The sequence below is a fragment of the Eptesicus fuscus genome, chromosome 19, assembly GCF_027574615.1.
Source record: "Eptesicus fuscus isolate TK198812 chromosome 19, DD_ASM_mEF_20220401, whole genome shotgun sequence".
Lineage (NCBI taxonomy): Eukaryota > Metazoa > Chordata > Mammalia > Chiroptera > Vespertilionidae > Eptesicus > Eptesicus fuscus.
In genome coordinates, this window is record NC_072491.1 from 9147528 (window position 1) to 9171776 (window position 24249).

The 24249-nt window shown below is 40.1% G+C and overlaps 2 protein-coding genes and 1 pseudogene across 4 annotated transcripts in view; 2 read left to right on the forward strand and 1 right to left on the reverse strand.

Moving 5' to 3' along the window:
- Positions 1-12429, forward strand: part of DPY19L4 (dpy-19 like 4) — a 51147-nt gene extending 38718 nt beyond the window's left edge. Inside the window, exons 17-19 of the mRNA XM_054708395.1 lie at positions 3688-3820; positions 6029-6187; positions 10205-12429. Of these exons, the coding sequence (XP_054564370.1) occupies positions 3688-3820; positions 6029-6187; positions 10205-10369 (457 nt within the window). The 3' untranslated portion in view covers positions 10370-12429. The remainder of the gene's footprint in view (positions 1-3687; positions 3821-6028; positions 6188-10204) is intronic.
- Positions 12430-14614: 2185 nt separating this feature from the next.
- LOC114234108 (40S ribosomal protein S3a-like) lies at positions 14615-14801 on the reverse strand (annotated as a pseudogene).
- Positions 14802-16215: 1414 nt separating this feature from the next.
- The window catches only part of INTS8 (integrator complex subunit 8), a 43466-nt gene continuing 35432 nt past the window's right edge, over positions 16216-24249 (forward strand). For all 3 annotated transcript variants that reach the window (XM_008148531.3, XM_054708251.1, XM_028156082.2), the window contains exons 1-6: positions 16216-16495; positions 18445-18619; positions 21257-21397; positions 22058-22129; positions 23094-23145; positions 23974-24156. In XM_008148531.3, the coding sequence (XP_008146753.2) occupies positions 16366-16495; positions 18445-18619; positions 21257-21397; positions 22058-22129; positions 23094-23145; positions 23974-24156 (753 nt within the window). In that variant the 5' untranslated portion in view covers positions 16216-16365. The remainder of the gene's footprint in view (positions 16496-18444; positions 18620-21256; positions 21398-22057; positions 22130-23093; positions 23146-23973; positions 24157-24249) is intronic.

Sequence of the window (24249 nt, forward strand, 5' to 3'; positions counted from 1 at the left end):
CCGCCACTTTTTTTTTTTTTTCCATTAAAAAAAAATAAATATATATTTTTTATTGATTTTTTACAAAGAGGAAGGGAGAGGGATAGAGAGTTAGAAACATCGATGAGAGAGAACCATCGATCAGCTGCCTCCTGCACACCCCCTACTGGGGATGTGCCTGCAACCAAGGTACGTGCCCTGACTGGAATCGAACCTGGGACCCTTGAGTCTGCAGGCCTACGCTCTATCCACTGAGCCAAACCGGTTTCGGCTGCTGCCATTTTTGGGGGATTTATTTATATTCTATAATTGAAACTTTGTAGCCTTGAGCAGAGGCCAGGGCCGGCCAGGGCGGGTGGGAAGCTTGGCTTCCTCCATTGCCGGAGCAACCCACGCCTCCTCCTTGCTCCAGCTCCGTGGTTAGCCGCCATCTTGGTTGGGATTTATTTATCTTCTATAATTTAACTTTGTAGCCTTGAGCAGAGGCCAGGGCTGGCCAGGGCGGGCAGGAAGCTTGGCTTCCTCCATTGCTGGGGCAACCCAAGCCTCCTGCTTGCTCCAGCTCCGTGGCCGGCCGCATTCTTGGTTGGGTTAATTTGCATACTCGCTTCTGAATGGCTGGTGGGCGTGGCTTGGCATAGCGAAGTGATGGTTAATTTGCATGTTTCTCTTTTATTAGTGTGGATATGACTAAGGGGCTCTCAAAGAGTAACACTATCAGTTTAAAGGATAGACTAGCAAAAGATCCATCCAAGAGAAAAATGATAAGAAAGCATGACCTTTTTGATCTCAGCTCTTGGTTAAAAAGATAACTCTCTGAATTTGTAGCAATGGATCTTAGTTAACAAGGGTTTGTAGTTTGAAATTATACTTGACTAATCTAGGAAACCCCAAATCAAGAAATCAACATAAAATGTGGCTCTGGGGTAGTCTGGAACACCTGATATATCCTCAACCCAGACTTAAAGGCTTCCACAAATAAAATTTCATGAAGATTATTTGTAAAATTACAAAACACATGAGGAAACAGTCTAACAGCAAGAATCAAGCTCTCTAGAATTAGACCTTCAGTAAAATTTGTGTCGGTTAGCTTTATGGCATAGTAGACTACCACAAAATTTAGTGGCTTATAAATAATAAACTTATTATTTTGCCCCATTTTGAGTGTTAGCAGTGGGGAGGATTCTTCTGGTCCAGGCCAGCTCAGCTGGGATTGGGTAGTCTGGCATGGCCTCTCTCATATGTCTAGGTTTGGGGTAGGTATCAGCTGAGGGAATGGAATTGACTTGTCCATGTGCGTCTCATCATCCAGCCCAGGTTAGCCTCAGCTAATTTACAAGGTAGTGGTTGTAGAGTTCCCCAGAGCAGCTAGAGAGGGCAAGTCTAAATGTTTACCATGTTTTGTCTCTGCTCACCTTATGTTTCCTGTTGTTTGTTGGCCAGAGCAAGTTACATACCCAAGACCAGGTTCCTCCTAGAGAATAGCTATAGGGAGAAGAATACCTGTGGCCATTTTGCATCCAGTTTGTCCCATGGATGGAGACTGAAATAATTACACTGAAAAGTATTGAACACATAGAAGAAGAACCTGCAAGGTGAAAGAGAATGAAACACTATCAAAAAAGACGTGGAAACTGTGGAGGAAAAAACAAAAAAAAATTTCTAGAAATGAGGACTAGGTTTATAGAATAGGTATATAGAAATGAGAATAGGTCTTTTTTTTTCTTTTTTTTTTAATTGTATTGATTTTCTACAGAGAGGAAGAGAGAGGGATAGAGAGTTAGAAACATCTATGAGAGAGAAACATCGATCAGCTGCCTCTTGCACACCCCCTACTGGGGATGTGCCCGCAACCAAGGTACATGCCCTTGACCGGAATCGAACCTGGGACCCTTGAGTCCGCAGGACGACGCTCTATCCACTGAGCCAAACCGGTTTCGGCAAGAATAGGTCTTATAATAAGGTCTTATATTGTAATGACACCCCTCGATTATCTCATATATATAAAATTTGTTTTCTTTAGATCACCGTTAACTATTGCTCATTAATACTTTTTGTGAATTGTATTTACCATTGTGGAACACTGACTATTTAGGCTTGTGTTGTTGTCATTAACAAAAGAGGGAGTTACATCTGTGTGTGTGATTTATCATAATTTGTATTTTCAAAAACAGCAAAGGCCCAAATGTAGGACTTTGTACATCACACAGTTGGACATTTCAGTCTTATGTTTGTTTCCCCATTACTGAGTGCTCCCAGAGGACAATGCGTATGTGCCGTCTCTTTATTCCCAGAAGAGGCACTATCCCCAACACATGGTGGGTGGATGTTGATACAGGGAGCTCATAAATAAATGAAGGCAATAGAGTAGACCCTTGGGACCTGTTTCTGGGTCTCCTAGTCTTGTAGGTGGCATCTACCTGGGACTTTGGATCATGGTTCAGGGCAGAGAAGTTCTATATGTGATATCTGGAGACAGATATGTGGTAAAGGTAAGGAAGGAGGAGGAGGAGGATAGATGGATTTGGAACGAGTTGGATTGTGATTGTTAATATTTGCAAAAAGATGAATTTGAGAAATCACAGTATTACTGTTGAATTGATTACACTATATAAAATAGTATGTTCCTGTCACTATATCCCATTACCCTGCACTGGTTTTTTGTGTTTTTTTTTTTTTTTCAGTTTTTAAAATTTTTTTAAAATCCTCACCCGAGGATATCTTTATTAATTTTAGAGAAAGAGGAAGGGAGAGGGAGAGAGGGAGAAAGAAACATTGATGTGAGTGAAACATCAATCAGGAGGCAGTTGGGAATTGAACCCAAAATCTGGGCATGGGCCGTCACCAGGAATCAAACCCATGACCCTTCTGTGCATGGGACATGGCTCCAACCAACTGAACCACACTGGCCAGGACACCCTTTGTTGTTTTTTAATAACATTATTGCCACATGATTTATATGTTTACTAGAGGCCCGGTGCACGAATTTGTGCACAGGTGGGGTCCAGCTGGCCTGCCCTCCCCCATGGGGGCCAGTCGGGCCTGGCCGGCGGGGGGAAAGGAATGCAGGTTGTCTGGCCGGCCCCACCCCCGATCCATCCCCCATGGGGGCCAGCCAGGGGGAGGTGTTGCCCCCGATCGGGCCAGTTGTCCGGCCGCAGTGCGAGTCATAGCCATCAGTTGTTCCATCATTCCAGTCACTTGGCTTTTATATATATAGATTGTCTTCAAGCAAGGATCTTATCTCCACCCCCGTCCTTACAAAAATTTCTATATCTTCTGCACTCAGAATCATTCCTAATACATAGTAGATGCTCAGTTTATTTTTGAATGAATCCATAAATAAAATGAAGTGAAGGCTGACATTGAAACATAAGTATAAAATATATTGTAAGCCCTAACCAGTTTGGCTCAGTGGATAGAGCGTCGGCCTATGGACTGAAGGGTCCCAGGTTCGATTCCAGTCAAGGTCATGTACCTTGGTTGCAGGCACATCCCCAGTAGGGAGTGTGTAGGAGGCAGCTGATCGATTTTTCTTTCTCATTGATGTTTCTAACTCTATCCCTCTCCCTTCCTCTCTGTAAAAATCAATAAAATATATTTTAAAAATAAAATGTAAATTGCCTGGTATTTCAGAGTTTATATAAATGAGTGATCTAAGTAGTGTATTTACCTTCCCAGTGTCTAAATCTCTATGGTTCTTTGCAGAAGGCAGGCTCCAGTTGCAGCTGTGTTTGCAGGGAGTCCACAGTTAATGGGTGCGATTAAATTATGCACTGGATGGATGGTGACAAGCTTGCCTCTTTACAATGATGATGATCTTCTCAAGAGAAATGAAAATGTAAGGCATTTTAGATGCTATATTTGGATCTTTTTTAACATCACTCCATTTTAGTATAGTTTTGTAATGATGCATATGTTCCTGATTAGCTGGGAAAATCCAAATAATTTTAAAAGGGTTAATTAGCTTTAATTTTTAAAAAGCTGCTTAATATCATTGTTCTCAAATTATTAAGGAAAGAAGTCAATTAATGTCTTGATGCACTTTGTATTTCCAAGCTAAAAATCTATTACACTGTGGTTTATGTTTCAGTGTGGGCTATTATACTTAGTATAACGTTAGAATGGTATCTAGTTACTTAATGTTCAGAGACCATATCATTTGAGTTAGACACATATCTATAATTAATAACATGTGACTGATTTTTGTATGATCCCCGATGCCACTGATTCTCAAACCTGGGACAACTATGCCCGTAGGGGACATTTGGCAATGTTTGGAGACATGATCTAATTAGAGCATATCCCCATACAAGAATCAACTAATGAATGCCTAAATAAGTGGAACAACAAATCGATGTCATCTATCTATCTATCTATCTATCTATCTATCTATCTATCTATCTATCTACCCCTTCCTTTCTCTCTCAAATCAATTTTTTTAAAAAATTAAAAAAAGCCGAAATCGGTTTGGCTCAGTGGATAGAGTGTCGGCCTGTGGACTGGGGGGTCCCAGGTTCGATTCCGGTCAAGGGCATGTACATTGGTTGCGGGCACATCCCCAGTAGGGGGTTGTGCAGGAGGCAGCTGATCAATGTTTCTCTCTCATCGATGTTTCTGGCTCTCTATCCTTCTCCCTTCCTCTCTGTGGAAAATCAATAAAATATATATTTTTAAAAAAAATTAAAAAAATTGAAAAGAAAAATGCATAGTAATCAAAACTTGAGTTTTAGGCATCCTTGGCTCATTCAGTATTTTGTGACAATGGTCAAGTTATTTTTAACCTTGCTGACTTTATTTTATGTATAGAATGAGTATAAAATACTCTGATACATGGTAATATAAAAGATTAAATTATCACAACTTAATGATAAAAAGACAAATTAATTTAAAAATGGACAAAGGCCATTCGCAACAACAGGGATGAATCTTGAGTGCACTATGTTAAGTGAAATAAGTCAGATAGAGAAAGACAATATTGTATGATTTCACTTATATATTAAATTTTTAAAAGCCAAATTCATAGAAATATGGAGTGCTTACCAGGGTCTAGAGGGTAGGAAATTGGGAGATGTTGGTCAAAGGATACAAACTTCCAGTTATAGGATGAATAAGTTCTAGGGATCTAATGTACGAAATGGTGAGTATAGTTATTAATGCTGTATTTTATACTTGAAAGTTGCTAAGGGAGTAGATCTTAAATCTACCACAAAAAAAGAAATGGTAGTTATGTGACATAATGGAGGCTAACATTATGGTGGCAATCATTTTGCCATATTTAAATATATTAAATTAGTGCATTGTATACTTTAAATGTGTATGATGTTATGTATTAATTATATTTCAATAAAGCTGGGGGGAAATGGGCTAAGGACTTGAATGTAGCCCTAGTTGGGTAGCTCAATTGGTTAGAGCAGTGGTCGGCAAACTCATAGTCAACAGAGCCAAATATCAACAGTACAACGATTAAAATTTCTTTTGAGAGCCACATTTTTAAAACTTAAACTTCTTCTAACGCCACTTCTTCAAAATAGACTCGCCCAGGCCATGGTATTTTGTGGAAGAGCCACACTCAAGGGGCCAAAGAGACGCATGTGGCTCGCGAGCCGCAGTTTGCCGACCACGGGGTTAGAGCATCATCCTTATATGAAAGGTTGTGGGTTTGATCCTGGTCAGGGCAACCAATGAATGCATAAATAAGTGGAACAACAAATCAGTGTTTTTCAATCTCTCTCTCTCTCTCTCTCTCTCCCGTCCCTTATTCTCTTCCCCCTTTCTCGCTCTCTAAAATCAGTAAGTAAATAAAAATTTAAGAATATAAAAAAGACTTGAATGTTCATTTCTCCAAAGAAGATATACAAACGGCTAATTACATAGGAATACTTTTATAAACTTCCTGAGGACAGGAATCAAGTTTCAGTGAATATCTTTATTTTGTACAGATAGTACTCAGTACTAAGAACATAGTAGAGAAAAATTAATGTATAGTTTTGATTAACAAAAGTTTTAAATGTCCTTTAAAATAACTGTTTTAATTATATTCTTTCAGATCTATCAAATCTATTCAAAGCGATCTGCTGAGGATATTTATAAAATACTGACATCTTACAAAGCTAATTACCTAATTGTAGAGGATGCTATCTGCAATGAGGTGGGAACCATGCGAGGCTGTAGGGTTAAAGATTTATTAGATATTGCAAATGGCCATGTAAGTAACCATTTGGAAATGAATTCTTTTTGATAAAAATGGTTTTATTTAAACTTGTAATATTCAAACATAATTTGGGAACTTAGCTAAGAATTAAAAGTTATATAAAAAGTTTAATTCTTAGCTAAGAATTAAAAGTTATATCCCCCATATTTTTTCTGCTCTTTCCGGTGCACGAAATTCAGGCACTGGGGGCGGGTCCCTCAGCCCGGCCTGCACCCTCTCACAATCCGGGATCACTCACTCCTTACCGCCCGCCTGCTCGCTGCTTCTTACTACTCAGCTTGTTGCTCCTTAGTGCTGCCGTGGAAGCAGGAGAGGCTCCCACCACCACTGCTGCATTCACCAGCCTTGAGTCTGGCTTCTGGCTGAGTGGCCTGTGGGAGCACACTGACCACCAGGGGGTAGCTCCTGTGTTGAGCATCTGCCCCCTCGTGGTCAGTGCGCATCATAGTGACCAGTCATTCTAATAATTCCACCATAACGGTTGCTTAGGCTTTTATTATATAGAATAGAGGCCCAGTGCACGAATTCATGCACAGGTGGGGTCCGGCCCCAATCGGCAGATTGGGGCTGGTCCTGTCAGGAGGAGGAGATGGTGGGAGGTTGGCCGGCGCGTCTGCCCTGATCAGGGCTCCAATCAGGGCCGAGCCGGCCTCGGGGAGGGGCTGCAGGCGGTTGACCAGCTGGCCCTGCCCCTGATTGGGGTGGTGGGGACAATCTGGGGTGGGGCCGGCCAGGGGGAGGGGCCGCAGGAGGTTGGCTGGCTGGCCCCGCCCTCTATTGGGGTAGGGGTGTGGGGCCAGCTGGGGGGAGGGGTTGCAGGCCGATCAGGGTGGTGAGGGCCCATCGGTGGTGGGGTTGGCCAGGGGGAGGGGCTGCAGGAGGTTGGCTGGCTGGCCCTGCCCCCTATTGGGTTAGGGGGGTGATCAGGGGCGGGGCTGGCCAGGGGGAGGAGCTGCGGGCCAATTGGGGTGGGGTGGGCTGGTCAGGGGAGGGGCCATAGGAGGTTGGCCACTGGCCCTACCCCTAATTGGGGTGGGAGAGGCCAATCAGGCAGGGCCAGTTGCGGGGGGGGGGGGGGGGGGGGGGGGGCGCCCCGGGAAGTTGGCCCAGCTCCATCCCCCAATCAGGCCGCTTCACTGGCCGCAGTGGGCATCATAGCGACCAGTTGTTACAGCATTACCGTCACTGGCTTTTTATATATATAGATGGGCGGAACTTACTAAAAGTAGTTTGAAATATTTTTTTCTTTTAAAATACATTTTATTGATGTTTTACAGAGAGGAAGGGAGAGGAATAGAGAGTTAGAAACATCGATGAGAGAGAAAGATTGATCAGCTGCCTCCTGCACTCCTCCTACCGGGGATGTGCCCTCAACCAAGGTACATGCCCTTGACCGGAATTGAACCCGGGACCCTTCAGTCCGCAGACCGACGCTCTATCCACTGAGCCAAACCGGTTTCGGCTGAAATATTTTTTCAATATACAAAAGAAAAGTTGGATATTTTTTGGGGGGAGATTTTTTTCCAATACATGGATTTCTTATTTGTTACCTATACTATGCATGTTCAACATTTATAAACCAAAGATGGCCAGGGTTATAAAGTACAGCATAAAGAATATAGTCAGTAATAGTGTGATAGCTATGTACCATGCCAGGTGGGTACTAGAAATATCAGAGGGAACACTTTGTAAAGTATATGATTGTCTAACTACTATGCTATACATCTGAAACAGATACAAAATAATACTGAAAAAAACCATTAAAAATGAAAAGCTGATATAATTTGATTTGAATGATGATTTTAACTCAATGTTATATTCTTCTTTTAAAATATGTTTTTGTTGATTTGAGAGAGAGAGGAAGGGAGAGGGATAGAGATAGAAACATTGATCACCTGCCTCCTGCACACCCCTCACTGGAGATTGAGCCTGAAACCCTGACATGGGCCCTGAATGAGAATCAAATCGTGACCTCCTGGTTCATGGGCCAATGCTCAACCACTGAGCCACCCAGCTGGGCAGTATTACATTCTTATGTTGAGAAATTTATTGTAATTTGATACATATCTTACTATCTTGAATTTATTGTAATTTGATACATATCTTACTATCTTAAATTTATTGTAATTTGATACATATCTACTACCTTACCTCTCAGTCTGTAGTGTATACTGTATGTCTAGCAATGAAGAGGACTGGCAGGGGAGTGCTGTCTGGAATGGGTACCTTTACTCCTGGGAGAGTTGAGTGTGGAGGCCCTTAGGAAAAGTTTATTAGGTCATTAGGTTATTCTAGGTTGGAGTGCACATTCTGTTCAGGTTGTGGCCCATATTTTTTCTGCTCTTTCCTAAATAATTATTTGTCTTATCAGACCAGTTTGGAGGTGAGAAATTAGTTTTTATGATTTTCATCTTTCTCTTTCTTCATGACCCCTTAAATTTGTAATATAAACTTACTCTGTTTTCTGCTACCTGTATTTTGAATTTTCTCTGTTGGTACTTGATGTCTGAGATCTTTTGCTTAATTGGTGACAAAATGGAATTTTAGTAAACATCACAGGTATTCAGTAATTACTGTATTGCTATCTGAAGCCTTTTTATTCTGCTTTTAGCTACCTTTATGCTCCCTTTCGAAGATCAGGTTACTTGCATATAATGCCAGGCATGGACTTAAAGCTAATCTATCATTTTACTCTTAAAGTTGGCTCTCTGACATCTTTTGTTGGCATTAGAATAACATTTAGTGTTTTATTATAGAAAATCTTCAAGCTAGCTATGCTATCTTGGTGAACATCATTAAGGTGGGAGTGAAAAGGTGTACACTGGATAAATCACAAAAATTTACTTGTTGCCCTAACCGGTTTGGCTCAGTGGATAGAGCATCGGCCTGCGGACTGAAGGGTCCCAGGTTTGATTCCGGTGAAGGGCATGTACCTTGGTTGCAGGCACGTCCCCAGTAGGGAGGTGTGCAGGAGGCAGCTGATCGATGTTTCTCTCTCTTGATGTTTTGAACTCTCTATCCCTTTCCCTTCCTCTCTGTAAAAAATCAATAAAATATATATTTTAAAAATTTACTTGTTTACAGGATAATTGTAAGTCAGTTCTATACCAGGAGAAATGTTTGAATATACACTAAGAATATATCCCTGGCCAGTGTGGCTCAGTTGGTTAGTGTCGCCCTGTGAACCAAATCATAGTGGGTTCAATATTTGGTCAGGGCACATACCCAGGTTGCAGCCCAATCCCAGTTGGGTGCATGTGGGCAGTAGCCGATAGATGTTTCTCTCTCACATTGATGTTTCTCTCTCTTAAATCAAAAATTTAAAAATACAGGATTAAGCAAAAGTAGTTTACAGTTGTGAGTATGCAGAAACAGAGTTTATTTTTCTATTACCTATTAGCGTATTATTTTCGATATGAACAACTGTAAACTTACTTTTGCCCCACCCTGATGTTCATTTCTCAGCCATGATAAGGTTCTTTTTTTTTTTAAATATATTTTATTGATTTTTTACAGAGAGGAAGGGAGAGGAATAGAGAGTTAGAAACATCGATGAGAGAGATACATCGATCAGCTGCCTCCTGCACAGCCCCCACTGGGGATGTGCCCACAACCAAGGTACATGCCCTTGACCGGAATCGAACTCGGGACCCTTCAGTCCACAGGCCGACGCTCAATCCACTGAGCCAAACCGGTTTCGGCCATGATAAGGTTCTTAATGGAATATAGAGATATAGCCTTCTACATTTTAGGATTAAATATTTTAAAAATTAGAAACACTTTATACTGGTTTCTCAATCTCAATGGGACGCTCAGAAATTTAGTGTATATGGTTATTCTCTTAAAGAAGAGACTCTATTCACTAAACAATATGAGATGTTCACTGAACAATGTGAGATAGTTCATGTTTAGCATAATATATTTCCATATGAATGTAGTCATTTGTACATTGATTTTATTTATCCTATAACTTAATAAGCTTTTAATATTATGTTTCATATCTCTTGATAGGTGGTTTGTGAAGAGGGTGACAAGTTAACCTACTCAAAATATGGGCGATTTTGTCATGAGGTCAAAATTAACTATTCTCCATATGTGAATTATTTCACTAGAGTGTATTGGAACAGATCTTACTTTGTATATAAAATCAACACTGTGATATCCTTTCAGTCTTGAAAATAGCAGAGACTTATTCCATCCGAAGTAAATGTTAATTTTCTTCTACAATGGGGTGTCCTTTTGGAAATCAGAGTATGGACATTTGAAGTGTTGCTGCTGCTTTTCCTCTCCTGCCGTTAACTGGACCCAAAGTATGTGGGGAATAGAAGATTAAGCATCACTGGCCTTCGGTAAAATGTTAAATCTTACCCCTCTGCAGTATTCCAGCCAGCGATTCTTCTTACTGTTACATGGTCTTTAAAGATTTCACCTTCCAAACTATTATAAAAATTTCCTCAGAAATCTTTATTTTATCATAACATTTATCTTGAATTTGAATATATTCAAGGTCTGAGTATAGTTCTCAAACGTAACATTTAATATGTACTTAATATGATATAATTATAGAATAGAAGAAGAGAATTATTCTTACATTCAAGGCAGTTTCTAAAGGTGTTTTATGCTTTATAATAGGACTGAAATATTACAATAAAAAGCTAACGTAAATGTTAGCTGAAAATATGTGGCACTTAAATTAAAATGGAAATGGCATAAAGGAAAGTGATTTTTAAGGATATATATATATAAAGATATATCCAGATTTTCCATGATACTGCTCTCATCTGCTACTTATCTAAGTGAGCACTTTCTTAGTAATTTACATAGTGCATGATATTGCATTTTATTACTTTATGACTTTTAAGTGGTTAGCTTTTGTCACTTATGCTCATAAACTTAATATGAATTTGTTATATAGTAACTTGTTAAATAGTTACTTGATAAATAGTAACTCTTTTTTTTTTTAAATATATTTTATTGATTTTTTACAGAGAGGAAGGGAGAGAGATAGAGAGCTAGAAACATCTATGAGAGAGAAACATCGACCAGCTGCCTCCTGCACACCCCCCACCGGGGATGTGCCCGCAACCAATGTACATGTCCTTGACCGGAATCGAACCTGGGACCCTTTGGTTCGCAGACCGACGCTCTATCCACTGAGCCAAACCGGTGTTGGCAATAGTAACTCTTTTTACCTACATATTTTTTTAAAAAGACATTTATAAGAATGTTGATCAGGTTTTTAAAAAATACAAATATGGTATTTATAACCTATTCACATGTTTTGTACTAAAATATTAGGTAAAAAATTGTTATCAGAATAAAAATATGTACACTAAAACGAGCTACAGTTTCTGGAGATATGTGCAGATGCTGTTACATATACCTCTGTTTACAGATGGGCGTATTATAAAACTAAAGTGCTATTATTTGTGAAACCGTGAGGCAGTCTTCAACATTAAGAACAAAATGACAATTGTAAAATTCACAGCTCTTAGTTTCCCTAAGTTAAATTTTTTTTGTGTGTGTGCCGTGACTCGGATTAAATATTTTCATATTTTAATCATTTATTAAAAGAAAATCTAAAATGACTTATTTGGCTAGGATGGGATGTATGGTTATTTTTATCTTGTATATCTGTTTAGTGACCAGGTTTTCAAAGTGCTGTAAAAATTACAGATTCACTACTCTACATTGAAAGGGAGCATCTTTCTATTATCTTTATTTTCTGTAATATATTTTAAAAGTACCAAGGCACATTCATGCTTAGACTAGCTCTAGGGTGCTTTGCTCTTTTGGAGCTTAAGAATTGTTTGATGGCTGTGTCATATCTGGTGCATTAATTTTATTAGTTCTCATGCTTTTATGTAATTTTTAACAAAGTTAGCTGTAGGCAGGGTATTTCAGGTTCTCTATACATCTTAATAGAGAGTCACTAATATTTAGCTTCAAGCCTTATAAAACTATTTCCATAGTTAACCTAATTACGTAGAACATGTAAAACATTGTGATTTAAAAGTCAGCTTGCATGTTTTGAAAGGGAAATAGAGCAGCCTATTTTCTATGCAGCATGAAATATTTAATTGAATTTTTATTGATTTACATTATGATCAAATATGCAGAATTAGTTCGGTGTGTTTTTGTTGTTTTATTTTTGTTTGTGGCATATTAGTAAGTTGCTTTTGCTTCTGTCAACTTATTTCTTAAATAAAACAGATTTGGAGAAATTTTTAATTGAATTTTCGAAATAATGAATTTTTCATTCAGCATGTTAAAAAGGAAAATGTGATCTTCAATATAGAAATAATGATACTGGATATGAGAAGTAAGCTTATTTGTTTCTATTTTAACTGTAGTTAAAACAATAGTACTGGAACTGAGTGCATTTAATTAATTTCCTTATTTGTAGAGTAACAAATGATTAAACATTCTGTAAGTAATCCTCTTTGGGTAACTTACAGTTGTTAGGTTTGACAATAAAGATCTATTATGTGCCCTCGCTGGCCAAGGGCACGTACCTGGGTTGCAGGCTCCTTCCTGGCCCTGGCCCTGGCCCTGGTTGGGGCATGTGCAGGAGGCAACCAATCAATGTGTTTCTGTCACATTGATATTTCTGTCTGTCTTTCCCTTTCTCTTCGACTCTCTCTAAAAAATCTATGGAAAAATATCCTTGGGTGAGGATTAAAAAAAAAATCTATTATGTAAGGAGCAAAGTTTGTGGTATTTGTGTGGAAGGAATTTCTTCAAGAAACATAAAGCATACTTTGCCCTTAAAAACATTGAAATAAGTGCCTTAACTTCATTTCAAAGTTTACTTTTTATTTTTGAAAAAATATTATCCATTTCTTTTTTTTCCATAAGAAGAATTTGGTAACTTTTTCCTTATTAAGCACAACCTCACTATTCTATTTTCACTAAGGGCAGAGATGAGATTTCTAGCTTGCTAAATTCATTTATTTATTTGCATTTGTGAAGTAAACTAGTTGATACTATTTTGTCTCCCAAATGCAAAACAATCCAAAACTTACTTGATAAGGTCTATGACATTGACTCTGCTGGTTTCTATTTTTTCTACCTTTGGCATCTGTATCTTGGTGCTTTTTGTTAGACTGGTGGGTTTTACAACCTCAGGAGTATGCATTGTACTTTGGAACTTTTTTCTTTATTACTTGGTTATAGACTATGTTTTTCAGGCTATTAACCCACATAATGCCTCTATGTCGGGGCACTCTTCCACACAGTCCAGATTGATTCAAGGAAAAGCAGAAATGGAGGTCAGAGTGTGTTACAAGTTAGGGCTGAAAAATACGCTTTAAAAAAATAGGAATTTTTTGAAGGACACAGTGAATCTGATTAAACTGTTTTGTTTTTGAAAAATAGTTTTTTGGCCCCTTTATTTTGAACTGTTAAAAAACATCTTGATGCCTTTTGTGGGTAAAACTAGTGCCTCTCTTTATAAAATTGGTGGGGTTTCTAAAAGTTGTATGTCAGTTGATTTTTTTTTTTGGTATGTTTATTTTAAATGCATGAATATTTAGAGGGCATATGTTATGAATTATTCTGTATATTTAAGAGCCTTCTGTAAAGCAAATAACTACTTCCTGACTTGCATCTCAAAATATTCTCTCTTTATTGGTCCAGTTTTTAAAATAGTTTTTGCTATTTGCTAATAGTTTTAGATCCCAATATGTATTAAAAGTATAGCTCTAAAAAAGTTGCAAGTGAAATTGAACAATTTCTTATTGAAAAAATGTCTTATTATTAAGTTTTTTAATGTATAGAGTTAACAGTTTAAATAAAATTAGAGGACAAAATTGCAAAGGAATATATTTGATTCAACTATGTTTCATCCATTAAGATTTCTAAACATTAAACTTGTTTTTCATAATAAAAAAGATTTGCTGGATTTAGTATAAAGGCATCTTGGAACCATTTCTGTTTATAAGTTTCTTAGAATTTGCAATATTTTAATCTCGGCATATATAATCCTACGTGCAGTTCTATAGGAGATACACTGAACATCTGACCGTTGTAATTAGTGGAATAATAGTATCAGAAAGAAACATGCATTCCAGACATATGGTTTGAAATATTTCCTAAAGAATCCTTTCGTATTTTATGGTAATAGCTTTGTACAGCTGTGTAACAAAGATGAATACAACTAGTTTTATGTATGTTGACTTATGAATTATATCAATTACATTGAATATTTAGATTAAATGTGTTCCTCCTATAACTAAGGTTATGTCTTTGCAAAAGAATAAAAATTAATTTCAGTATGTATAAATCCTTTAAAAGAGTTGGGGTATCAACTAGTTTACTTCACATTTTTATAATGTGTATCTATTACCATGAATGAAATTATTTCATGCTTAATTACACTCCCTTGTGTTTCCATAATAAAATTCTTTAAAAATGTTTAAGTTATTTTTTATTTATATATAATCCTTGAGTTCTCGTAACTAGTGTTTTTCCAATACGTATTTTTTATATTGAACATAGCTGGTGCTTTCACATCATACCAATCTTTCTTAGAAAATGGATCAACCACTTTCTTCTTGGCTCCCTTTTGGCCACCTTTCATAAGGCACTTGTTCTTGTGGACCACCATGGTACTTCTCAGAGAGCCAAAGGCACCTGAACTGATGTTTTTCCCCCGAGGGGTGGGAGAAGACTTTTAAAAAAAATGTATTTTATTGATTTGTTTGCTTTTTTTTTTTTTTTTACAGAGAGGAAGGGAGAGGGATAGTTAGTTAGAAACATTGATCAGCTGCCTCCTGCACAGCCCCTAGTGGGGATGTGCCCGCAACCAAGGTACATGCCCTTGACCAGAATCGAACCTGGGACCCTTCAATCCGAAGGCCGACGCTCTATCCACTGAGCCAAGCCAGTTAGGGCGGGAGAAAACTTTTTAAAATTGATTTTTAGAGAGGAAGAGAGAGAGCGAGCGAGAAACATCGATCTGAGAGCCAGACATCAAGCGCCTGCCTCCTGCACGCCCCCTCCCAGGGATCCGCCTGCAGCCCAGGCATGTGCCCTGCCTGGGAACGGAACCCGCAACCTTTCCGTGCACAGGACGCCGCCCAACCGAGTCGCACTGGCCAGGGCTGTACTGATTTCTTAAACCTTAATGACATCCATGGTCATTTGTCTTTTGAACATACTTTGTAAAAATGGGCTTAACAATATCCACGGCGGGTACATCACGAGGCTTACACAGGAGCTAAATATTGAGAGCTAGACCTGAGAAGTCTGCATCTCGCCGAAGGCTGTCATCCCTGTAGGACGCTGGGGGCCACGTCCTAGTCCTTCGAGATGACCCAGGTGGGAGGAGACCTCAGAAAGGGAAATGGGGAAGTTGAAAGCACCCAAGACAAACTGCCTGGCTCACTATTTTTTAAAAATTTAATCAAGTTTTATTTTTCAAAACGTGCAGGTTGGTGGGACCTGTTGTTCATGCATCTTGGTGTTTCTGGTGTAAATTACTTGAAACTAGTTGAACCGAGGATCTTCAGTCTCAGAGGCAACAGCTGGGCACTTCCTAACAGAGCCTGCCACGGGTTGCTTTGCCAAACAAGACTGGGCTACTGAGCTTGTCCTGCACTTGGCCTTTGGACCACCCCGATTTCTTCACTGGGTCTTTGTCTTCCTTGGCCGACTTCCCAGCATCTTCCTTCCCGTTGTCCTTGGGCAGCACCGCGAAACCCGAAGAGCGGCTGCCGCCAGCGTTCCCTCGAGAAGACGCCTCGGCTCACCAGCCGAACCTGTCGCGTCCACCGTCTAGAACGAAGACGTCGAGGCTCCTGGCCACCCTAATCAGGGTGTTTCTTTCACTCGCTGAGAAACTCCCCGAAAAACGCGAAAAGCCCGCTGGGATCCAGCTTCCCCCAATCATCTCCCACGGTTAACCCGGAGGGGGCGTGGTCTGTGGGGAGGTCCCGCCTTCTTCTCCAACCCGAACCGCGATTGGCCGGAGGCGCGGCGGCGCAGGGAGGCGGGTCCAAAGGGCTCCGCCTCCGCCGGGGCCGCCGCCATCTTAAGTCGTGCGGGGTTCCGGGAGGGTCCGAGCGCATCCCCGTTCCCAGCGGGTCCGGCGGGTCGCAGTCCCGGGCCCGCGTCCGAGTGTCAGGTTGGAGCCGGGAAGCGTCCCTGGGGGGAGCGGCGGCGGGGGCAGGATGAGCGCGGAGGCGGCGGACCGGGAGGCGGCCACCTCCAGCCGGCCCTGCACCCCGCCGCAGACCTGCTGGTTCGAGTTCTTGTTGGAGGAGTCGCTGTTGGAGAAACATCTCCGCAAGCCCTGCCCGGGTAAGCGCGGCGCCTGCAGCCCGACGGGAGCGGGGCCCGGCCCCCGGGTGTGCCCGGCGGGCTTCCAGGCCCCTCCGCGCTTTCTGGGCCCCGAAGCCGCGGGCAGCCCGGGCCCCTCGCCGAGCAGGAGGCAAGTCCGGGTGCGGGGCACCCCCCGCGGCGGCCGAAGGAGAGCGCGGAGCAGGCTCTTGGGTCCCCGGGTGTTAGCACCTGCACGGTGGTCTCTTCGGAGGTCGCTGGGGTTGCGGAGCCTGGCTGTACGGAGCCTGGCTGTTCGGAGCCTGGCTGTTCGGAGAACCCGGGCCGCGATCGGTCGTGGGGGCGCTGGGGAGAAATCAACGGTTCCGGGGCGAATCCTGACGCCAGTGAGGTCTTCGGTTCTTATTTAACTTTTTTTTTTCATCAACGAGAGGGTTTTTTTTACTGAGTCTTAATTACGTATTACAAAGTTGGGCTACACCTGACGATGAGAAAATCTTTGAAGAACGGGAAATGCTCTCCATCTGCAAGATGGTTATTGTCGCAGTGGTCGGCAAACCGCGGCTCGCGAGCCACCTGCGGCTCTTTGGCCCCTTGAGTGTGGCTCTTCCACAAAAGACCACGGCCTGGGCGAGTCTATGTGGAAGAAGTGGCGTTGGAAGAAGTTGAAGTTTAAAAAATGTGGCTCTCCAAAGAAATGTCAATCGTTGTCCTGTTGACATTTGGCTCTGTTGGCTAACGAGTTTGCCGACCACTCGGTGTCAGGGTGATAACGATCAGTATCCCAGGCCGAGCGGGCTGCTCCGGGAGGAAGGCTGGTTTCCAGGCATTTTCCGGAAAGGTACTGGTATGAAGAGGGAAGTGCCTTGGGCAGGACTTGGCTGGTTCAAAGTTGGAACCCAGATGTGGTTGGTTCAGCCTGAGAGACTGGCTTTCGCGGATGGAAAACGACTGTGTGCGGAGTTGGTGTGCTTCACCTGGGTGATCTTACCACCGGTGTTACATTCTTTTCATTCATGGCTTTTTTAAAAAAATATATTTTATTGATTTTTAACAGAGAGGAAGGGAGAGGGATAGAGAGTTAGAAACATCGATGAGAGAGAAACATTGATCAGCTGCCTCCTGCACACCCCCTACCGGGGATGTGCCCGCAACCAAGGTACATGCCCTTGACCGGAATCGAACCTGGGACCCTTCAGTCCGCAGACTGACGCTCTATCCACTGAGCCAAACCGGTTTCGGCTCATTCATGACTTTTGACAAACACTGGTTAAGTGCCTTCCGGGTGTCAGGCGCTGTGCCTAATGCTTCAGAGGTTGTCTCATTGAATTCTTTCTTCCTAACAACCCTCTCTGTGGTGCAGGTGTGGAGAGGTAGCTGGTGCAAGTCAGACGAATTACGTTTTAACACAGTCATGCTAGTGGTTTCATCCCTTTTCCTCCAATGTGGACAGTGGTTATTTGCTGGATTGGAAATCTGTGGCCATGCCCTTCTTACCCGGCAAGCGCTTTCTTCTGCATGTGAAGACTCCTCTTTTTTAAAAAAAATATATTTTTGTTGATTTCAGAGAGGAAAGGAGAGGGGGAGAGAGAGAGAAACATCAATGATGAGAGAGAATCATTGATTGGCTGCCTCCAGCACACCCCCAAATGGGGATGGAGCCCACAACCCAGGCATGTGCCCTTGACCGGAATTGAGCCCAGGACCCCTCAGTCCGCAGGCCGGTGCTCTATCCACTGAGACAAACAGGCTAGGGCTGAATATTCCTCTTTATCCCTTCCTCTTTACTCCTCCTCTTCCTGACCTTCCCCTTTTTCCCCAGGTACAATTCTTATATATCATATTCCGCAGTCATTACAGCTACACAGCTGCTTGGGTTTCTTTTGTTGCCATAAACCAAAACGGTAAATCCCTTTGCATCTTCCTAATTACAACTTAATTTTAAGAGTTTATTTTCTTTTAAATCCTAGATCCTGCACCGGTTCAACTTATAGTTCAGTTTTTGGAACAGGCTTCCAAACCTTCAGTGAATGAACAAAACCAAGTTCAACCTCCACCTGACAACAAGAGAAATCGCATTTTAAAACTACTCGCTCTTAAAGTTGCTGCACATTTGAAGTGGGACTTGGACATATTAGAGAAAAGGTATGCGAGATTCAAATGAAGTTTATTGCTTTGGTGGCTCTGAAGCTGGGGAGATTCTGGCCAGGCCGAGGATGCCAGATGGGTTTGTCCTCCCAGCCCTTAACCCTCACCTGAAGGCCCTCAATAAAATGGTGGGATCCAAAAATATTTTAAAAATGAGTAAAAAAGAAGAAATTTATTTTGAAGTACTATTTAGATAGCTTGGTTTATTTTTATATATGCTTTATGATATCAGCCTTTAAAATGAAAGTTATTTTTCTGTATATTCTTGATAAAATATGCAAGTATTTTACAAGAAAGTATTTGAGTGTTAGATGAATTTAAATCACCTTTTAGAGTAAAAACTTTATTAATATCAAGGCAGTTTAGTTAATGGTGATAATGATTTGATGTGGTGACTAAAATTCTCACTTAAAAGGTTTTAAGTGTTTCAATTTTTACATATCTGAAGAAAATGGATAAAAATTAATGCTATAACCCTGGCTGGTGTTGCTCAGTGGGTTGGTGCATCAGCCCATACCCAGAAAGGTGGTGTGTTTGCCTTCCTGTCATACCTAGGTCGGGGGAGCATTGGAGAGGCAACTCGATGCTTCTCTGATTCCCCCCCCCCCCACACTTCTTCCTCTTTCTCTCTCTCTCTCTCCCCTTCTTCCTCTCTTCCCCTTTTCCTCCTTCAATACCCCTCTCTGAAAAATCAATAAACGTATCCTCGGGTAAAGATTAAAAAAAAAAAAAAAGGTATGTTACATAATATTATGAATTACTTGCTATTGAATAATAATTCAGTTAATTTTACTGGTCACAAATCAATAACTATCTCCCAAAATATCTTATTAGAATCAGTGTTTATTTGTTTACAAATAAGTAATACTTTCAAATCTATGCTTAGAAATGATTTATTTTAAAAATATTTTTATTGATTTTTAGAGAGAGAGGGAGAGAGAGAGAAACAGAAACGCTGGCTGCCTCTGCACACCCTCTCCAGGAATGGAGCCTGAAACCCGGGCATGTGCCGTGACTTGGAATCAAACAAGCAGCCTTTCAGTGCACAGGGTGACCACCAGCGGAGCCACGCCAGCCAGCGTGAAAATGACTTATCTTTATCCTCTTCTCACAACTTAAATAGAAATACCTTATAGAAAGTGTGAAAAAAATTCAGAAAATAGGAAATAACAGGAGAGGAGAAAGAAGAGTTTTTAATATTTTTGCTTTATTTTTAAACAAGGTGTGATCATACCCTATATACTGTTTTAACAGAATATCATGAACATTTTCTTATTTTATGTATTTTGAAGATAATTCCATTGTATAATTTATTAACTTTTCCTTCATTGACAGTCATTTTGTTTTCTAGTTTTTTCACTTTTATAAATCACAAACCCTTAAATATCTTTGTCCTTAAATTTTATCTGAATTTTTAGTTACATTCATAGTTTAGATCATTAAATTGCTGGATTAGGTAGTATAAACATTTTTGTTGTTAATCCTCACCCGAGGATTTTTTTTTTTCCCATTGAATTTTAGAGAGAGTGGAAGGAAGGGAGGGAGTGGGGGAGAGAAACATCAATGTGAAGTAGACACATGGATTGGTTGCCTCTCACACATGCCTGGATTGGGGCCAGGGATTGGACCTGCAACCCAGGTACGTGCCCTTGACCGGAATTGAACCAGAGACCCTTTGGTGTGAGGGCCAGCCATGGAGCCACATTGGCCACAGCCAGTATAAACATTTTTAGGGCACATGTTGCCAGACTGCATTCCAAGAGAGTTGTGTGAATTTATAACTCTCATTAAATATTTAAAGTAGTGCTTAAGTATTTTTTGCACCACCTATTCTCTAGCATTGCATATTAAAATTTTTTAAAAATATATTTTTATTGATTTCAGATAGAGAGATAGAAACATCCATGATGAGAGAGAATCATCTATTGGCTGCCTCCTGCACTCCCCACACTGGGGATTGAGGCTGCAACCCAGGCCTGTGCCTGGCCCGGGAATCGAACCGTGACTTCCTGGTTCATAGATCAACGCTCAACCACTGAGCCACACCGGCCGGGCAACATATTAAAATTTAAAAAATTTATTCTTTAATCTGAAACCTATCTACTAATAGACTCAAGAGGCATAGCAACAGATAGCAATGTGTAAAAAAGTGTGTTTATGGGATAGTTGGAAAATTGAACATCGATTGGCTATTTGGTGATAATAAGCAGTTTAAAAATTTTTAGATGTGCAATTAATACTGTAAATATGTTAAGAGTTACTTTTTGGGAGCACTATTCTGAAATACTTAGGGAAGAAATAATTTAATTTGGAAATTTGCTTCACAATAAATGGGAAGGAGGCAAGAGCGTAAGAGTAGAGATGAAACAAGATGGGCCATCAGTTGATAATTGCTGAACTGAATGATAGGACATGGGGATTCATTATATTACTCTGTCTACTTTTCTATGTTTATTTAAAAATACAAAACTTTCAAATCTTAAAATTGGATGTTTTCATATAAGTTGAGACAAATTAATAAGATGGCCCTGTAGATTTAGACCTTTTAACAATGTAATTCTTTGCAGTGAAGATACTCAATTGTATATTTCGTGCTTCTTATGCTGACATGTACCTTTGCTTCTTCCTTTTAAGTTTGTCTGTTCCAGTATTGAATATGCTGCTGAATGAACTGCTGTGCGTCAGTAAAGTTCCTCCCGGGACAAAGCATGTAGACATGGATCTGGCCACTTTACCTCCCACCACTGCCATGGCCATACTTCTCTACAATAGATGGTAAAAAAAAATTTTTTTGAGGTTACGTTTATTAAAGCTGGGACAGGGAAACAAGAAAGGGCTTAGGATAGAAGCAACAGGTGAGAGCCTATGCAGGATTGCTTTGTTTCTTTAAAAAGGTTATAGGAAAGAAATGAAACTAGGTGGGGCTGCTTTGGCTGGCTGAGAAGTCAGAGAAAAGGGGGCCTTGGAGACAGGATCCCGGGGTAAGCCCGGGTCGAGCTGCTGCTGCCCATTGCTCCCTTGGTTTCAAGTCTCATAGGGACCCTTCAAGTTCAGGAGATGCATGCCTCTGGGGGTAAATAAGGGTTAGGGAAGGTGCAGGTGTGCTCCCAGGATGGAGAGCATAATGGTAACTGTTTTTATAAACCTAAAATGTGTTGGGCAGCCTCCGTTTAATTTCACTTAGCTTTCAGGTGTGTGCATTTAAGGGTTCCTTTTACTTCATAGCTCTCAGAGGATCTTGGGAAATGAGTCTAATGGAAAAAACTTGTGACTGCATAGATGGAAAGCATTCTGATTTAAAATAATTGTGGATGATTTAGAAAGATTTATGTTAATTCAAACTCTATACTATGAATCTTCTAAGGAATACTTGAAAAAATAATTGCAGTGACATTTATAATGTATTAAATTTTCTTCTTCCTGTGTTTTCTTCAGGGCAATTAGGACAATCGTTCAAAGTAGTTTTCCTGTCAAACAGGCAAAACCTGGACCTCCTCAATTAAGTGTGTAAGTTGGCAGAATGACTCTTACCTGGCACTTTTTTCATATAATCTTTACTTGGGAATTTTTAATAACTTCTACATAAGTGGTAGAGCGAAAATTGGAGGGCAGGAGGCCTTCCTCAGAAGCTGGAGTTGGAGGAGTTAGAGAGTGAGAGAATCATGTAGTGTTCTGGATATTTAGCGTAGAGAGCTCTGAGAGAAGGGGAGTGCTTTGTGAATTGTGCCTTTCATCTTACTAAGTATTAGCTGACATTCAAAATACTAAGATTTTTTTCATTTAATTAAATTTACTTGAAGATATATTTGTTTTTATGGGGGGGAACTATTTTAATATATGTAAATATTATTTTAGAGTGCAAGAGTTACTACAAAAGTTTGATCATATCTGTAATTTAAAAAAATATATTTAAAAAAATAAAAAAATATATATATTTTATTGATTTTTTACAGAGAGAAGGGAGAGGGATAGAGAGTTAGAAACATCAATGAGAGAGAAACATCAATCAGCTGCCTCCTGCACACCCCCTACTGGGGATGTGCCCGCAACCAAGGTACATGCCCTTGACCGGAATCAAACCTGGGACCTTTCAGTCCACAGGCCAACGCTCTATCCACAGAGCCAAACCGTAATATCTGTAATTTTAGGGCCATATCTGTAATTTTAAGCCTAATTCTTAAATGCCAGGTGGCAGCTTATTAAAATTTGGAGCTAGAGAGCATAGTTTCTAACTTGAAATAAATAAGCTTTTGCTGCCAGTAAGTTTTATTCTTTAATTGAGGTGTTTGTTTTTTTTTAATGTGAATCATATGAGAAAATAATGGTAAATGAACATTTTAATTGAGTTTTTGTTTTTTTTAAGCATGAAAACATTTTTATTAAAATCTTGTTTTCAAGGATGATGCTTTTAAGTTTTGAATTTTCAGTTCTTTGAGTAACATTTGGTATTCTGCAATTATTTCTCTTTTAGTATGAATCAGATGCAACAGGAGAAAGAGCTAACAGAAAATATTTTGAAAGTGGTGAGTGTTGGCATCAGTTATACTTGAACATTCTGGGACATTTAGAGCATATTTAGATGCTTCTCCTAACCTTAGGTATGTGAGAGTTGGCAAGGTCTAGGTGCAGTGACATTTAGGTTTTCACTGTTTGAACACAGCTTGCTAATACGGTAACTTGTACAGATTTTCAGTCTTAATGATAGAGTGCTTTACTACCAATTCTGTTGTCGAATATTTCATGATATGACATCTTTATATACTCTAAAAATTTTACGATAAACATTACTTATATTTTAAGTTATTTTTGTAGTTAGAAAAATCAACAGATGTTTTTTTGTTTATTTTATTTTTTTTAAATTTTTTTATTGATTTCTTACAGAGAGGAAGGGAGAGGGATAGAGAGTTAGAAACATCAATGAGAGAGAAACATTGATCAGTTGCCTCCTGCACACCCCCTACTGGGGATGTGCCCGCAACCAATGTACATGCCCTTGACTGGAATCGAACCTGGGACCCTTCAGTCCGCAGGCCGACGCTCTATCCACTGAGCCACACCGGCCAGGGCAACAGATGTTTTTTTAATTGATCTAGTAATATAAAAGTAGAAATGTGGGAGTTGCCATAATTTAAAAATGATCTCTGTAATTCTGTATTTAGCATCTACAAAATTTTTTTAAAACTTTAACGTAACTATTTCAACAAATTTAATTGCATTTCTGTTGATTTAAAAAAATTTTTTTAATAGCTTAGTACACTAAGCTACTTAGTATCCTGTAAATGTGTTTTGATTAATATAGTCCATTGCTGCCATTTTTGTATTTTAATAATTTGTTTATTGAATTTTTATAGCTAAAAGAACAAGCTTCTGATTCTATTTTGGTACTAGAGGCAGCCCTTAAATTGAACAAGGATCTTTATGTCCATACAATGAGAACATTAGATTTATTGGCCATGGAGCCAGGCATGGTAAATGGAGAAACCGAGAGCTCTACAGCTGGATTGAAAATCAAAACCGAGGAGATGCAGTGTCAGGTATTTATTTCAGTATTTAATTAGTGCATGTTAAATTGTTGGAAATCTTACGGGATCATCCCATTATTTATTATTTTGTTGTTGATTCTCACC